Genomic DNA, 16603 nt, shown 5'->3' on the forward strand with positions numbered 1-16603 from the left:
ATGAAAGATAATTCTCGGTATAGTTGTTATGGAGAAGCCATTGGCTTGTACAAATTACTCGGAAGTGGTTATATTTATGTCGTTGTGACATTACCCGACGCACTGGTGCCCCGAGGAGCTGGTTCGATCCAACAAGGACATCTCGTGAAAGTCTGCGACTTCCCAGATGTACGATCACAACTCCCCCTTTACAAGAAACCAACAGCCGATATACCACGAATCAAAACGGAAAGTATGATTGTTATGAGCTTCGCTGTGTTGCCCACGTCGTCATGCAACCGCATAATCATTATGGAGGTTTACTCCAAATCAAGCGATAAAATCCTGCTTATATCAAGAACCGAGGCCGGTACTCGCTTTTCTGTTAAGGTTGTCACGGAGACTTTGATGGCGATGTCTCACAACACTCTGTAAGATGTCCAGTTTTTGATCAAAAAATAACGAAGGGTTTGAGTTACCACCAAATTGGGGCGTCAGCTGGCACCAGTTGTGAAGCTGTCCAACAAGCCCTTTTTGGTAAGTAAAATAGCGGGGAAATGAATCACACAGCACTTTGGGTGGTGGAAAATCTTCACACAAGATAAGTGCCGCTTTCTCCACATACTCCAACCAAGCAAGGGAGTCAGTCAACCACCAAACCCGCGTTTCGATATCTTTAATAATGTATACACGAGAATACAATGTTTCAGGATGGACTGAAAAAGAGTTGCTCGAAACAGTTAGAGAACATACCGGGGAAGGCATGCATTCATTTATTCTACACTTTATTTTAATTACTAATGATTTTTAGCGGAACTATACATTGATGAAAACGAGCATCAGCACATTGCTGCCATTGTCGACTTTGATGGGCCCGACGGGATGGTTGCTGTCAACGATTTATTTCTGGCAACAGGACAAGAGAAAGCTCAACAGGGCAAATGGTTGTATATCACATCAAGTGTTTTTGTAATGGGTGAATTTCCTAACGTTAGATGGATTCATAAATCCGGATAACTATAATAAATTGTTGTTTTCCCTCCATGCTCTAAACGTTAGGAGGTTGATGGGTCGCAGCCATTGGATTGTAACTCCGCCTAAGTCAGTTGGGAGGACTAAACCATGTCTTCCGTGTCCCTTCCCGGAGAACAGGGTGAAACACGAGATTATCATGGTGCTGCTTGAGCCATAGGTGATGTTGCTACATCCTTCTTCTCCATATCGCTGTTCCCCGGATGATCGTAAATGCTGAGCTATTGACTCTAATAGGTTCGAACGATATAACCAGAGCTTCGGCACACCTGCGTACTGCGTAGAAGATAACCGGAACTGAATACCGGCTTGAATGGCGGAGTCTGAAACAAGTCCTGATCCATCGTGTGCAAACTCAAAGACTTCGGGTGCCGTAGTGTCGAGGTATCTCTTGAAAGAAGCATACGGATAGCTAGCCCGATAAAAGATGGGCCGAGGAGGCGCTCTCAGATGCCAGGCTTCATGTTGTGGCTCTACAAGAGTCCGAACCTCGCCGACCGAGCGGGGTGCGAGCGGTGGGGTTTGAGGGATGTCGCGCGAAAGATCCGACGGTGTATCTGGAGCTGGAGAATCTGGAGCCGGAGTATCTATGTAATCTTAGAATGTGCGATGTTTGATGGCGGTGAACTTAACCCACTGTTGAGGAGATCCTGCAATCCTACAACTCTCCGGTGCAATTGGGAGGTTGGATGCAAAGAGAAGCTTGGGCTAACCTGAATCTGAGGGGTGTCCTCACTTCTGGAGCTGCCCACAGAGCTGGTTCGCCCTCGCTCAACGGATGGAGCATCCTGGGCTTGACGTGTTTGGGCAGACGACTCGGCTTCTTCACTCGCTGAAGGTTCTGATGGTTGCGCTGGAGGGCGACTCTTGTATCTGTCGGAAAACCGTTCATCGCAAGCCAGTTTTAATCTGGTGCACCTTTCGCACGGCAGCTTTTTGTTGCAAGTAATCTTCTTGCGATAACACGGTGTGCAAGCGATTCGTATACCATGATGAGCTTCGGATGCTGACATTGTCAGGTGTCGATTTGGCGATACTGAGCGGGGGTAAACAGAGGTTCGAATCTCAGCAAAACCCTGGTCCCACAGCGGGGAGACTCGTTGGGCTGGCGTTACTGTCCACCCAGTTCCATAAATTGCGCGCTCGCTAATCAGCACACTTGAGTTTACTGGCCACGCCATTGGAACCGCCATAATCGCTGAACCAGCTATTTTTCTGTCAACGGAAAACAACGTCTTTGACGTTTGATTTTCTGACGAAGCGCCGGGAAAAGCTGGGAAATGAACAACGAGATGACTGCATTGCTCCAGCGAAGACCCCCATGATTGAAGGGAAACGATGTAGTTCGAAGATCGAGCTTGATTCTTATAATAAAGTATAATGCGGGCGGAGCGAGATGAAGTGTGAAAAGGCGCAGCAAAGGTGGGCGAAGCCGCAGTTTAAGTACCGCCTGGTATCCACTGTGTAACCAACCCAAACACGAGCATTGAAAAGCCAACCACTGGAAAGCATACATCTTCGCACAAATTCAATACATGCAATTTTTATATACAGGATAGAGGAATAACACAGATTTGCCATTGAAGAGTCCTCAAAGAGTGGCACCCCGTCCCCTACTACAATCATTAAACTTCCAAATCACGTTTCACCGGTTTGCTACAAGCTCCTCGTTGTCCTCTACATCTCTCTTTCGCCTCTCTCGCTTGGATTTTCTAAAATCATCTGGGTCTATAATGACACCAATCTGCCCGTGCTGTTGATAACAAAGCCCTGTCTGCTCTACCTATATATCCCGATATTCGATTAATATATGTTTCAGGCCTAGCCTTTTATATTCGGGGTAGTTAAATAAAGTTTCGAAGTTCTTACTATAGTTCTTATTAATATATCTCAAATAAGTATTTCCAAGATAATAAAGCTATTTATAAAGTAAGTATCGGGCTAAACGTATTGCTTGTATTTTAATTAGTTAGATCTTTATACTAGTAACTGTGCCTGGTTTTCCTGGGGTGTATTAAAGACCATAGTGTGACGAACCCCTATCCAGAACCTTTGAAAGGGACACTGGTTGAAGGCACTTCTGAACAATCCTGGTTCGGTACAGCTAAACAGTGTACAACAAATGGCTTGTCTCAATGTAAACACTAGATACCGTGAATACAACTTAAATTGCATACTGCGGAACTGTCTATCTACACTAGCCAGTTTCTCCGTATATATAGACCTTGAGACCCTGAAGTGCTCGTCGTGCTATGCCCTCGATCACTCCTAGCACATTGCATCCTGCAGAGTGCTCGTCGTGCTATGCCTTCGATCACCCCGAGCATCTTGCATCCTGCAGAGTGCTTGTGGGCCTTGGCGCCATAGCACTCTCTGGCCAGCCCCAATTAGCTGTCTCCTGACTTTTCTAATGATTGGCTGGGGACGTCCTGCGCCCCACATACTACGCGGCCTGCCGTTGGGTTAACTGTGACATATAGCGTCTCGCAGTATAGCTACTCTATTCCTCTGCGCTATTAATTAGGAAATTAAGGTATAGTAAATAGTATATGTTAAAATACAGCTTTTGTTTGTGGATTTTACAGTGTATCTGAGTCCTGTATATTACAGGGCCTCAGAAGGCAAAACGATAGCTTGAATCAGCAGTGTTTAGGGACTGCGGTTACCGGAGCGGAGGCTCGGCCTCCGGAAGCAATCCGAGGTCCCGGGAAGCCGAGCGCTAAGGCCAGTGCCTTGCAGTGGTTAAACGGTAGCGGCAACGTGCCCTGCAGTGGTCAAACGGTAGCGGCAACGTGGCCTGTAACGTGGCTCCTAACCTTATATTTGGATAGCGCACTTAGCGGGCGTTTAGGCCCGGGAACGGAGTTACCCTCGGGGAGCAAGTAAAAGGCCGATGGCCTATAAGACCTCTGCCTCACACCCTATCCACTGTGGTATTTTTTAGTCTATAAGGTTCAATCAATATACTGGTTCACCACACTTATTAGTGCCTCACAAGCCTATGTTATAGTGATTCTCTTCTATATATTATAGGGCGCCGCCCCTGTAATCCTTCTTCCTTTAGTGCCACGGTAACTGTCGAATGCTGCAGTTAAAGTCTTCTTCGCTCTTAGTGTACTGCGCCGATAGCTATTTGAGCCTATATTTACAGGCCTCAATAGCATCTATTTCAACATAGTACTTTTAACGATAGATATCGGTTATATAATCTGGGTTTTGGATTCTCTTAATGTAAGACGTTCTTACTATAAACTGACTTTCTCGTCGAGATAAGCACGCATAATGACTTTAGCTTCGTTTTTGTCTTTACAGAACTCCATCTAAGCTTCTGTTATATCGTAATTCGGCACTGCATCACGCCACTACCTAAGCACAGGCTCTGGCCTCAGTCAAGGTTGACAGTTAGAGGTTACTAACCATTTAAAGTCTTGCCATGCCCTAATTCCAGCTTCTTCTGTTTTGGAAGCAACAGGTACAAAAGCAGGAATAGGCTTTGATAAGTATTTTTCTAGAAGAAGCGAGGCCCTTGTGCGGCTGTCTACTGCATCAATAGGACTTTGAGCTTTTATAAGTCGAGGCATGTTCGCGATAATGTAGGTAAGGTAATAATATTTGGTGGTCATAGTGGTGGTGGTGGTGATGGTGATGGTGGTGACACACTAGGTAAGTTAATAGAAGAGGTAAAGAAATCTCTCAAGATCCCATTTTGCAAAACTTTATTTAAAGAAGTGGCGCTGGTATAACGGTGTTTTGAACGGTATACTACGCCGTTACAAGGAGGCACAGGATTTTACTTCTTAACAACAAGATCTTGAAGGTCCGTTTATGGGCATCTTCCTCTCTACTTTTTGAGCTTCGAAAACCTCAAATAATAACAATGTGAGAGCCGAACTAGTACTCAGGTGGGTGTCCACTGGGGAATCCTCGGTGTTGTATGTTTTTTGCTCTTTGTTTCTTTTTTATCTTACTTTTAATGTTATTTTTGAATATATTGATAATCCTTTTCTGCTCAGGGATTGTGGAAGTGGTGTTTGTCGGTTGTTGAGGTTGGTGTTGTGGAGTCTGATTGGTCAGAAACAACACTCCTCAAGATAAACCTCCCAAGCACTGGGTTATCTCTCAGGATGTTCTTTCTTTCCTGGCTCGCTACTTCTCGTTCAGCCTCAATATCTTTGCGACGGCTGATGCGGTAGGTGACTTCAGAGCCTTGCGGCTTCTAAGGCAGAGCTTGCAGTGGCCGGGTCAGCAGCAATGGCCAAATTTCGGGCGACAGACCTGATTTTCCCGCGTTCTTTCCCCGTTCAGAGTTTCGGAGAAAAGTCTTCAGTTTGGTCTGTTCAAAGCCCAGAACTAATCGCGTACAAGACGGCCCTCAAAGAATTAAATGTGGAATTCCAGTCTTGTGGACAAAAGCTATCTGGACGAAGCTGCATCCGTCAATATTTAAGGTAGGTAGCTTGCAGGTCAGCGAGGATGGTGTATGGGACCTTGTGCTTACGTTGGACAGAACCGAGATAGGAAGCTGAACATGAAGCAGGCAGTTATAGTTGGTTGATGCAACCCATTGAGGCGTGCCGCCGTCTTGGCTTGCTGCTCGGGGACCATTGCGGCTCGGGGACCATTGCGGCTGAAAGCCCAATGTGTAGACATAAATCAAGATACCTACCTTATCTACGTTAACCGGGCCTTAAATACCTACATTTACAAGGGCTAATCCTTATTCTTTGCTATCTTTCCACATTCTCAGGGATAAAAGTTGACGTAGACATAGCGTACGCAAAGCTTCAAACTTGATACCTGACGTTGTTTACCTGAAATGGCCACCAAACCAACAATCGTCACAGAGGTCAACGTTCTTGTTGACCCTGAAGATGCCAACATAGAGTATGAAACCCCTCCGTTCGTTTCAGTCTTGTTCAATAGGGAGATAGAGTATCTAACCCGAAAACAGCATCGTGGCAATCCCTGGCCTTGGTGCCAACCCAGTTAAGAGCTGGATGTGGGACGAGAAGGACGAAAAAAGCTTCAACTGGCTGAAGGATAAAGAGGGTATCAAGAAGGACTTTCCACAGGCCCGCATCATGCTCTACCACTACGCCTCGGCCTATCAGGGTACCTTCAAGGTTAGGCAATACATGAGCAATATTGCAGATACCATGCTTGTCAGCCTGAAGCAGCGGAGAGAAGTACGGTGATGTTTACCTCAGATGTTCCTTCCTGTCCACTGACCAAAATACCTAGGAGCCCAAGGAATGCCGCCGTCGGCCAATTGTATTGATTGGGCACAGCATGGGAGGTCTTGTGGCGGCCAAGGGTTTGACATTGGCCGAACAGCGCCGCGACAAATTTCCCGATGTGTACGAGGGAATTGTGGGAATCTTGACATTCGGTACACCTTTCGGTGGTGCTCCAGTTGCGGACATTGCCACAGAATGGACCAAGCTCAACGAGCACACAGGCAAGGCCATCACATCCAAGCTTCTTGACCTGCTGACGCCAGGGAACGAAAATTTGCGCGAGTTGAAGCATGATTTTGTACGATCTGCCATGAAGCTTGGCCAAAAAGTCGACCTCCATTGCTTCTGGGAGCAGAACGAGACACGCTGGGACAAGGTGATGGAGAAGTTGGCTCCTACTGACTTCCCTATCTCAACCCTGGAGAAGCTCAAGCTCAGAGTGAGTAATGGTACTTCGTTTGGGCCTGGAATGTAAGGGGTATAGGCTAACATCAGGCATCCAGGAATATCGGGAGTTCGTAGGCAGAGAGTCGGCCACTCTGCCTGGAGCATCCGAGACCGGGCTGACACGCACACACAGGGATCTTGTCCGTTTTGAAAGCTGCAAAGACTCACAGTACCAATTGGTGCGAGCAGCCTTGAAGAGTATTGTTCATAGCGCAGCGCGCAACGCCAAAGGTCGTTTCAACTGCATGCGCCAATTCAGCATCAAACCAGAAACACACAAAGCCGTGATTGATGCCCTCGACGGCGCTGACGTGCAAAAGAAGTTCAGATCACTCTCACAGCGGCTCGCTTCTGACTCATGGATCCTCTCAGAGCCGGAATTTCAGGATTGGATGGATAGCAAGAGCAAAACCGACGACTTTCTCTGGATTTACGGTGGGGAGGGGAAAGGGAAAACGCCTGCTTCCACAGCCGTGGTCAAAAACGTCGAGTCGGCAATTTGCAAGGAGGAGATGGAATCCTCGGACCGGGCTCCAACTTTGTTGGCATACTTCTTCTGCGACCAAGTCCCTGACTTTTGCACGGCCGAGGATGTGGTCAAATCTCTGCTCCGGCAACTCTGCCTTCAACAAGACACTCTTGCCAATTATGCCAAACAGTTCATCTCCAGGGCCCCGAGCGAACATGGCGGTAGCAACGGCAGCAACAACAGCACCGCGCTCGGCATCGAGAACCTCTGCCAGAGTCTGCGAGACATGCTCACTGAGAGCACTATTGGAACTGTGTACTTCGTCATCTGCAACCTCCACGAGCTCCCAGAGGAGGAGGACTCAACCAAGAAGCTCTTATCCTTCGTGCAGTCGCTCATCGATTCACCTCAGCTCCAAGCTGACAAGCGCGTCCGTACCAAGTGGCTGTTCGCAACCAGGGACAGGATATCCATTCGAGGAGTGCTTGGATCAAGCGATGTGGTTCGCCAGATCAATCTCAACGATTCAGAAAAGTATGGAGACAAAGTTAAACTCGAACTGCAGCGACATGCCTGGAGCAAGGTCGACGGTCTGCGTGAGCAGAAAGGCTACAACAAGGCAATCACCTACTTCGCCGGCAGTGTTATTGGGAACCGTGCCGAGAGCACCAAGTGGATTGACGTGGCGATTGTGCAGCTAGCAGCGCTTCCGGCCGAGTCTAATGATATCAAGGTCCGGAAGATGCTAGAGCGTGTGCCGCAAGACTTTGCGACACTTTTGGATCATGCCTGGCGATCGGTGCGTTATTCCTAGAATGAAAATGACCATCAAATGCTGATTCGTCAACACACCTTAGATACTCAGACCAAACGAGGAAGGCCTCGATGCCATCAAGGAGCTCCTCCGCGCCCTTGTATTGACATACGAAGACCCCACGGAGAGTGAGCTGTTAGTGCTTGCCGGACTGCCAGCTAGTGAAGCAAAACACAAGGAGGAACTTTTCAAGACGATACAAAAGTGCAGACCCTTACTCACGCTTCGAAAGTCCGGTGACGAGGCTCGGATCGGCTTCGTCAACGCCGATGTCAAAAAGCACCTCCACAAGAACTCCAACAAGCTTCTCGATCTCCCCGAGGATGCCATTCAGCTCCAGCACGGAATTCTTGCCCTGCGATGCTTTTCGCATATCATGGATAACTTGACTGCAGCACTTCAGTCCACAATAGTTGCCAAGTCTCCTACGTCCAGCCAGAGTCAACAGACTCAACACCAGCCAGTTGCCATGCAAGGGCCCGTCACTGCTGCCGGTCCTGGTGTTTCCGGGGCTCCTGATATCGGTGATGATACTGAAGATGAAGAGATCGAGTTCGATTTCGATGATGATGAGAGTACCGACTTGGACTTAACTGCCCAAGCACCGGATACACCTCAGCAAGCACCAATTCTGCCGTATGCAACGAGATATTGGCTACAGCATGCGAGTGAGGCCACCAGAGATATCGCGGAAAGGCTCAGCTTGGAAAAGGCATTCTGGGAGCCAGACTCGGAGATTCGCCACTTGTGGCTGACGGAGTTTGAGAGGCTTACAGGCGCCTTTGACGGCTTGGTCGTCGATAAGCGCCTGAAAGCACTACATGTGGCCGCATCGGTTGGGTTTCCTCGACTGGTCGCGTCGTTGCTCAAGGCAGGGTATGATAAGGAAGTGAACGAATACGATACGTATGACAACGCACCCGTAGGTTTTTCTTCGAACCCTCAACCTGCTCCAGTTCTTGGAAAAAAACGACTAACATAGCACACAGCTCCACCTGGCTGCCCTCTTCGGCAAGGCAGACATCATCGAGCAGTTGCTTGAGGTCAAGAGTGTCAAACTCGATGACGCCGGCAAAAACAGTTCAGCATGTACCCCTCTTTCGATGGCCGCCGCGCGCGGCAAGATTCTCGTGATGAAGAAGCTCATCAGTAAAGGGGCCAATGTCAATTCAATCGATGTTGACATAGGTCCAGTCATCAACGCGGCTATTCTGTCCGGCAACAGCGATGCGGTAAAGCTGCTGATCGAACACGAAGCCAAACTGAACTACCCAGAGCATGAACACGAGGCCTCTGACTGGCCGCCGCCTCTTGCGCTCTCAGCCCTGTTTTCGGACCTGTCCATGTTCCAAACCATTTTAGACGCCGGGAACGAGGTTCTGAGTGAGGAGGAGTATAGCAAGGCTCTCGTCCTCGCATCCAGATCCGGCCGCGTCGAGATTGTGTCTTTATTGTTCGAAAACGAGCATGGTCAGGACACCTTTCAGAAGTCCCTCCAGGCCGCTCTTGAGGAAGAAAACTGGGATGTCACCAAGCTTCTTTTGCGCCACTCCCAAGATATGCTGGACTGCAACGACGTCTTTGAGAAAGCCTCAACAAGCGTCGAAAGCCTCGAAGACGTGCTAGATGAAATATGGAGGCATAGGCAAGGCCAGATCAACCAGGAAATCCTCAACAAATGCCTATATACGGCCACCGATAACGAGAAGGAGAATACCGTCAAGGCTCTCTTGAGGATGGGTGCTGATCCAAACGCGGAAGGCGCTTTGTAAGACACTATCATCTGCCCCTCGTTCCACGCCGATGCTAATAAGAAGCTACATAGATTTGGCAATGCGCTCACTGCTGCTGCAAATGACGGAGTCACCACGGATGATGGAAATGTGCCTATTGTGCAAGCCCTTCTCGAGGCCGGTGCTACTGTCACATCTGATTCCGGCTGGGCTCTTCAAGCCGCGGCCGAGCAAGGCCATCTAGCCGCTGTCAAGCTGCTCCTTGACTACGGAGCCGACATCAACCATTTCAGCGTCCAACACTCATCCGGCACCGCTCTTCAAGCAGCATGTGACTGCGGGCACGAAGAAGTCGTGGAGTATCTGCTCAGCAGAGGCGCAGACCCAAACAAAGGCGGCGGGCGATACGAGTATCCGATCATCGTGGCATCGATGCAGCCCAAAATTCTGCCTCATCTTCTCGCCGCTCCGGGAATCGAACTCAATGTGGTTGGTGGACCAGGCCACGGGAGCCCGCTTGTTTACGCCGCGGCCTCGCTACCTGCTGAGTACATTGTACAGCTCATCCAGGCGGGTGCGGATGTAAACATGGTTGATTTAGATGGTGATACACCTCTCATGGCTGCGGCGTTGGTGGGTGACTATGAATGTGTGAAGCTGCTGCTGGAGCATGGGGCGGACATCATGACCATAAGCCCCAACAGGGGCACCGCTCTAGAAGTGGCGCTGGAAGAGGGGCACGACGAGTGCATAAAGCTACTGGCGAATAGAGCTGTCTTTATTCAGAGGCAATTACAGATCTCTGCGGAGCGAGAGGAAGGGTTGGCATTGGAAATCATTGAGCAGGAGAGAGAGAACCGGCGCTACCTCCATCAGCAGCAACAACAACAACAACAACAACAACAACAACAACGGCAGCAGCAGCAGCGTATTGGTAGCAATTTTGGCCAGCAAGAACCCGAACTCGAGGACCAAATCGGCAGGCTGAGGCTACAGGACGACGATCACGATGTTGATGTGGACTCCTTGAGTCAGGGCGGCGATGGGAACCCTCACCCCACGACCGGTGAAGAAGAGGACTCTTATCAACAAGGAAGCTGGTAGTGGGATACGACTAAGGCAGCATGATGGCTGTGTCAAAACACTGGGCTTCTAGCCTAGATATGAGGCTGTCCCCAGGAGTAGCTACCAAAGAACAAGCTTCATGACCCTAGATCCCTCCGAAGTGCAATACAGTAACGGTAAAATCGGCCCATTAACCACGCAATACCCTACAATTCGAGCTCCTGTGCATAACGAATTCCCATAGCAAACATCCAGACCCTTGGATCAACAACAACGTCGTGTTGATCTCTCAGCTCATTGAGCTTGGTCTCCAACTCCCTCAATGGCACCTCCCACTCAACCGTAAACTCTCCCTTATCCAACCTCTGCTGCCCCTCTTCCTCCCCATCTTTATCTCTCGCACAAACAAAAACTGCGCTGAGCTTCGCAGCAATAGGCACCGGCTCCGAGGTCAACGGAGGGCTCGCTGGCCCAATCACCAAGCCTGTCTTGGTAGTTTCCTCTTCCAGCTCCCTCACAGCAGCCTGCTCGGCCGTCTCGGCCCTGCGGCGGCCTACAAAGCCAGCTGGGAACTCGATCGTGTCGGCTTCGTATTGGGGGCGGAACTGCTGAACCAGGATAGTGCACCACCTGCCCCGGGAGTCTCTGTAGATGTTGGGGACCAGCATCCCGACTGGCTGATGCAGGTCAGGGTAATTGCGGAGGAAGACAAAGTCCCGTTCTCGGATCACTTCGTCTTTGTCTCTTGGGTCGATGTAAGTGAGAACACCGAGGCCTTGGTACTTGCCACAGGCGATTGGCTTCTTGTCTATGATGTAGGGGGAGCTTGACTTGGGCAGTGTTGGTGTGGCCGGAGTTGCTGAGGATGCCATGATTTTTGATGGGTTGTGTGGTGCAGCTTGTGTCTGCCGGGATAGGTTGAAGGTGATATTAGACGTGGGACTTGACGAAATAGTGTGAGATATTCTGCCTATCCCATCTTTGATCTGTACTGAATTGGAGTAGGAAAGCTCGGAGGAGCGGGATAGGTCACCCTTTATCAACCCGAGGTGGGCTTACCTTAGTATGACCAGTCAATACACGATACAGTCATCCACCATCACCGAACAAGGCTAGGCATTGAAGCAGTGCCTGACAACCTAACATGGTAACACGAGTGATATAATTAACTTGCAGCCCCTAAGCGTTATGTGCCGCACGACTTCACCCTTTTTCTCAGTGTAGCATTGATGTTTCTCCACGTTTGCGCCAAGCCAGCTGAGTGCCTGAAAAAGGCTGGCGCTTAGGTAGGAAGGTGAGGTACGGAGTAAGCAGCATGGATGCTGGGCTGGCAGCCGCTCATCTTTCTGAAGACGCGGACAGCCCGTTCCCCAACTCATATACATCGTCAGCTACACATTGTTTTGCTAAACTTCAACTTCATTCGCAGTTCATATCGTATCCTCCATGACCAACCCTTGACCCTGATCTCTGCCATCACAGCTCACACACCAAGGTGAGCGACGATGGGATGTTCACTTAACACTTAAATCTTACAACTTCAAACCAGAGCCGCAGCAAAGAGTCGCAGCCATGGCGCCCTTACCAGCATCGCCCTTTACGTGCAATATTCTAGAGACAAATCAGGAAAACGTTCAAGACGACGGGAACAGGCTTCTTGACCAGTTTCCTGCCTCGTATCGGGCTGATCCCGACGACTTGCGGGCCCCAGCTACCCCCGAGTTAGACCTCATCGCCCAGGAGATAAACGTCAAGAGGCTGCATGGAATCATCCACCTACTGTGGCTTGCAGGGCGGCCCGTCCCGCCTCGCCCTCTCCACTACCAGCTAGCCCTAGGGCGAGAGATCACCGTCATCGAACGAATGGAAGTCCACCTAGTCTGGGGCTCAGGCCGGATCTACCTCAAGCCCTTACCGCGCTACCTTCTAAACCCACACTTCTGGACCAGCTACCTCTCCTGCTCCCAATGCCTCCCCCGACAACCCCTAGAAGCTGGCCCACCCCCTTGCCCCCACCCCCGCCTTAAAAGCTGCGCCCTCGGATTCCTCCTCTCCTACATCGCCCTCATAGCCTACGAAAACGACTTCCTCATCGCCAAGGACAAACGCCTCATCCCATCAGAAATCACCTGGCCCCAATGGCGCCAGCTAGTCCGTGAAGTCCTCGCCGGCGACGGTGCCAACCGTTTGTACGCCCACGTCAACCCCCGATTCATCTACGGCGAGCTGAGGCTCAACAGGCTGAACCTCATCTTCTTCGCCCTCCAGGGTCCCCTCTCCACCGGGTTCGTAGCCACCTGGAATTCCTACGGGGCTTTCTACCGCGACAACTCGGCCTGGATCATCACCGTCATAGCTTACATCGTCCTCGTCCTGTCTGCCGCCCAGGTCGGTCTTTCGACGACCCGGCTGGCCGAGAGCGACGCTTTCCAGGACGCGTCGTACGGCTTCACTATATTTTCATTGGTCGTTCCGCTCTTTGCTCTCGCTATGCTCGTCGGTTTGTCGGCTGTTCTGTGGGCGTACAATGTGGTGAGGACGAGGCGGTTCGAGGCCAAAAGATCAAAAACTCTCGGGAGGGCCTGGCGAGGGGAGAAGACAGAGTCGCAACAACGATAGGAAACAGTATATGCAGCAACAGTGAAAGATAAATCGAGAGTACTTCCCTAGTTCCAAATGTATCGTGTGCAATCATCCTATCAACATCTATTTCTTCTTCAACACTACTCTCAACAAACAAAACTAATCATACATATATCAAATCCACGCACAAGAATGTACCATCAATCTTGTAAACACATTCAGACAGACATTCAAAGACAGAGAAAGAAAAGGTATGAAAATATAGAAAATAGAAATTCTCTCCGTATATGCTCTGATCATTTCTATTTCCCCTTCCCCTCAAGAAACCAGCTTCCATGCTTTCCATACACACACGCAAGAAAAAGAAAAAAAACTCCAGTCATCCCCACACTCCCAGAACCAAAGATCAAGAACCATTGCCGCTCCCCCTTTCTTTGACTTTGAAGTGGTAACAAATAATGCCCAACAATAGTGTTATGCAAGGGTAAAAAGCTTTCCTCCAGCAAAAAAATTGAATCTCTCACAGAGAAAAAGAGAAGGGAAGTGAAGACAAGATAAAAAGTACAATCGAACCGAAAAAAAGGGGGCTGTTTGTTACTCGCACTGAATAACCCGACTCAAGCGCCAGTCATTGGACTGCCCGCAGGACTCACCGCATCAAGCGGTGCAGTGTGCAAAGCCGGCTTGTTTGCCAAATCACCCAGCAGCCCGTTCTTCTTGCGGTCCAAAACACTATTCACCCACTCGGCCACCTCATAGTCCCCTTGTCCTATGTGACCTGAGGGGGTGGCAATGCTCATCGCACCCGCTGCGTCCGCCAGTTCGTCATCCGCGGCCGCATCTTCGGCTTCGGCGTCCTCTGTGATGGTCTCGGGCTTGCCGAGGGCCTTGATCCAGGGATGTTGGAGGAGCATGGGGTAGGTGTGACGTTTGGCAGGAATCTTGTTGAGACAACAGCGGACAAAGTCTTTGGCAGAGGCGGAATAGCCCTCGTCGGGGAGGTCTGGCGGATCTCCCTCCACAATGGCCTGAGTTAGGATGTTAGTGTCAGATGCTGGCACCAGAATAGCTTGGGGTTCGATCAATAACTTACACTGAGCTGGCTGAAGATGGTGCTCGAGATCTCGGGCGGATAGGGGTATCTTCCCATGGCACATTCGATAATGGTCAAGCCCAAGCTCCAGATATCACTCTGGACATTGTACGAGCCATCCGCAGCACCAGCCATCGCGCCTCCGCTGATACGTTCCGGAGCCATGTAGCTCTGGCAGCCAATGTTGGTCTTGGCGATACTTGCCACAAGGTTGCCCGAGACACCAAAATCGCAAATTTTGACTTGTCCGTTGGTGTTGACTAGAATATTTGTAGGCTTGACGTCGCGATGGATGATGTTGTGGTCGTCCTTGAGGCTTTTGAGACCCATAATCGTGGCATAGGTAATTTTCCGTAGGACATTCTCGGGAATACCGCCAGCATATATCTTGTCGATACTGCCACCGTCCATATATTCGATACACATATAGACGGCACCTTCTTGGTAGAAGGCACCATAGAAATCGATGATGTACGGGGAAACACACTCGTGGAGAATAACCAGCTCCTTGAGAATGGTCGTAAACTTGGCTTCGTCCAGCTCGAGTCGGATCTCTTTCATAGCCATGACAACACCAGAGGTGGTCCGCCCGCTATTTGAGGTTGGACTTAATGGCGACTCGGCGGAGGCGTCCTCCTCGGACAGAGAGGATTGGCGGGAAAGCGGCTTGAAATGGGACAAGCCTTGCCCAAAGCGTGGTGCTTTTGGTCGGGCATGGCGCACCTTGTACACAGTGCCGTAGTTGCCCTTGCCGAGTTCATCCATGACGTCGATTTCGTCCAAAGAGATGGAAAAGGTCTGCCCGCCGGCGAAGTTGACACCCGTGCGGGTAATCGTCGCCGCCCCTTCGAAGGTGATCCAACCCTTATCCGCGTCGATGTAATTCTTGAAGTCCATAAGCTTCGAGCTGTGCTTTTCTCCGTTCAAAGACGGCCGTTTTGGCCCGTCACCCTGGTTCATATCCGACAGCTTGGGTGTACCGGCTGGCGAAGGGGTCCCTGACTCTGATATATTCCCCATCTTCAAGGCCCTCCTCTCGCTCAAGCTTAGAGGCTTCCTTGGACCAGTCCCCGGCACAGCCGGAGCTGACTTGGCAAAGCCAGGGGGTAAGGGTCGGGCCATGCCACCGGGGAGCTTGAGCCCGCCTGATAAGCCACCCGACATCGGTCCTCCCATCGGTCCTCCCATCGGTCCCCCCATCGGCCCTCCCATCTGCGCTCCCATCGGCCCTCCTGATATTGACCCTCCCATGCCTCCCATGTTCAGACTCATGCCGCCCATAGGGGAAGCGCCAGCATTGGCCCGGGCCATACCCATGCGTTGCTCTTGTAATGCGCGTGCTCTTGCCATGATGTCCATGGGCAGGCTGTTGGCACTTGGTGGCGGTCTCCTAGCATTGTTGAGAATGCCAGCGACACTCGAGGTCGGGTTCATGTGCGCGCTGCCCTGAGGATCGGAAACCGTTCTGAGAGAGGGTACACGGCGGGGTGGGTCGCTGGAAGGCGATCCAAAGCCCGGCTGGGCATCAGAACTCGAACTGGGGGGATCAAGAGGTGTGCTGGCTTCCGAGGACTCGTCAATGGAAGCGGGTGAGGTCGGACTACTCATGGCAAACTCGTCTGGAGTCACCGGGTCCGATCGGGGGTTGTCGTCCGCCATGGTGGCAGGTTCGGTGTGGTGGGTGTTGATTGCGATGATGAAGCAGTCTACCAGGTACCGAGCATTGGGCTACTGTAGGTGGCGGGGTATATGCTGGTTGAGGGTGAAGCTCAGGGAGTCAAGGTTGAAATGTGTGGTTGAGGTTGCACTAGGAACCGGAGAAAGAGAGGAATTGTTGATATGAGGGAGGACAGGCGTGGGCGGGCGATGGGGAAGTGGGATCGAGATCTTGAAATGCCCACTCAGGTAGTGCTGGCCTGGTGGTGCCAATGACCAAGCCAAGCAGTTATAGGTCCTCGGTACCTTGGGCAGCAAAGCGATTGGCCACTGATAGGCACAAGGGCTGCAGGTGTGTGTCTCCGCAGCGAGGCCGCGCACTGAGGATTGTGAATGAATTGCTAGTGACCTGCGAGTCGCTTGAAACCGAGTTCCGGGTGTGATGTTAGGAGTGGCAGGTATCTTTTTGGCGGGACTGATGGAAAGTTTTGAGGG

At 50.7% G+C, this 16603-nt stretch overlaps 7 protein-coding genes across 7 annotated transcripts; 4 read left to right on the forward strand and 3 right to left on the reverse strand.

Annotated features, from left to right (window-relative positions):
- Positions 1 to 805: 805 nt before the first annotated feature.
- On the forward strand, positions 806 to 952 carry QC763_0017920 (uncharacterized protein; the record flags this gene model as incomplete). The annotated part of the gene is made up of 1 exon (XM_062905351.1): positions 806 to 952. One exon carries the CDS (start codon positions 806 to 808, stop codon positions 950 to 952), a length of 147 nt encoding a protein of 48 aa, XP_062771140.1.
- Positions 953 to 996: 44 nt separating this feature from the next.
- QC763_0017930 (uncharacterized protein) lies at positions 997 to 2024 on the reverse strand (the record flags this gene model as incomplete). The annotated part of the gene is made up of 2 exons (XM_062905352.1): positions 997 to 1456; positions 1603 to 2024. The coding sequence occupies 2 exons, from the start codon at positions 2022 to 2024 to the stop codon at positions 997 to 999; spliced, it is 882 nt and encodes a 293-aa protein (XP_062771141.1).
- A 3133-nt stretch (positions 2025 to 5157) lies between these two features.
- On the forward strand, positions 5158 to 5558 carry QC763_0017940 (uncharacterized protein; the record flags this gene model as incomplete). The annotated part of the gene is made up of 2 exons (XM_062905353.1): positions 5158 to 5459; positions 5549 to 5558. Exons 1-2 carry the CDS (start codon positions 5263 to 5265, stop codon positions 5556 to 5558), a joined length of 207 nt encoding a protein of 68 aa, XP_062771142.1. The 5' UTR covers positions 5158 to 5262.
- Positions 5559 to 5827: 269 nt separating this feature from the next.
- Positions 5828 to 10815, forward strand: QC763_115280 (uncharacterized protein; the record flags this gene model as incomplete). The annotated part of the gene is made up of 7 exons (XM_062908104.1): positions 5828 to 5895; positions 5963 to 6197; positions 6253 to 6687; positions 6752 to 7963; positions 8022 to 8900; positions 8968 to 9746; positions 9804 to 10815. 7 exons carry the CDS (start codon positions 5828 to 5830, stop codon positions 10813 to 10815), a joined length of 4620 nt encoding a protein of 1539 aa, XP_062771143.1.
- A 167-nt stretch (positions 10816 to 10982) lies between these two features.
- Positions 10983 to 11648, reverse strand: QC763_115300 (uncharacterized protein; the record flags this gene model as incomplete). The annotated part of the gene is made up of 1 exon (XM_062908105.1): positions 10983 to 11648. One exon carries the CDS (start codon positions 11646 to 11648, stop codon positions 10983 to 10985), a length of 666 nt encoding a protein of 221 aa, XP_062771144.1.
- Positions 11649 to 12348: 700 nt separating this feature from the next.
- Positions 12349 to 13395, forward strand: QC763_115310 (uncharacterized protein; the record flags this gene model as incomplete). The annotated part of the gene is made up of 1 exon (XM_062908106.1): positions 12349 to 13395. One exon carries the CDS (start codon positions 12349 to 12351, stop codon positions 13393 to 13395), a length of 1047 nt encoding a protein of 348 aa, XP_062771145.1.
- Positions 13396 to 13976: 581 nt separating this feature from the next.
- On the reverse strand, positions 13977 to 16111 carry wis1 (MAP kinase kinase Wis1; the record flags this gene model as incomplete). Its single annotated transcript, XM_062908107.1, is given in 3 exon segments — positions 13977 to 14387; positions 14453 to 15597; positions 15610 to 16111. 3 exon segments carry the CDS (start codon positions 16109 to 16111, stop codon positions 13977 to 13979), a joined length of 2058 nt encoding a protein of 685 aa, XP_062771146.1.
- Between the last annotated feature and the right edge of the window lie 492 nt (positions 16112 to 16603).

This window comes from Podospora pseudopauciseta, chromosome 1 (genome assembly GCF_035222475.1).
Source record: "Podospora pseudopauciseta strain CBS 411.78 chromosome 1, whole genome shotgun sequence".
NCBI lineage: Eukaryota > Fungi > Ascomycota > Sordariomycetes > Sordariales > Podosporaceae > Podospora > Podospora pseudopauciseta.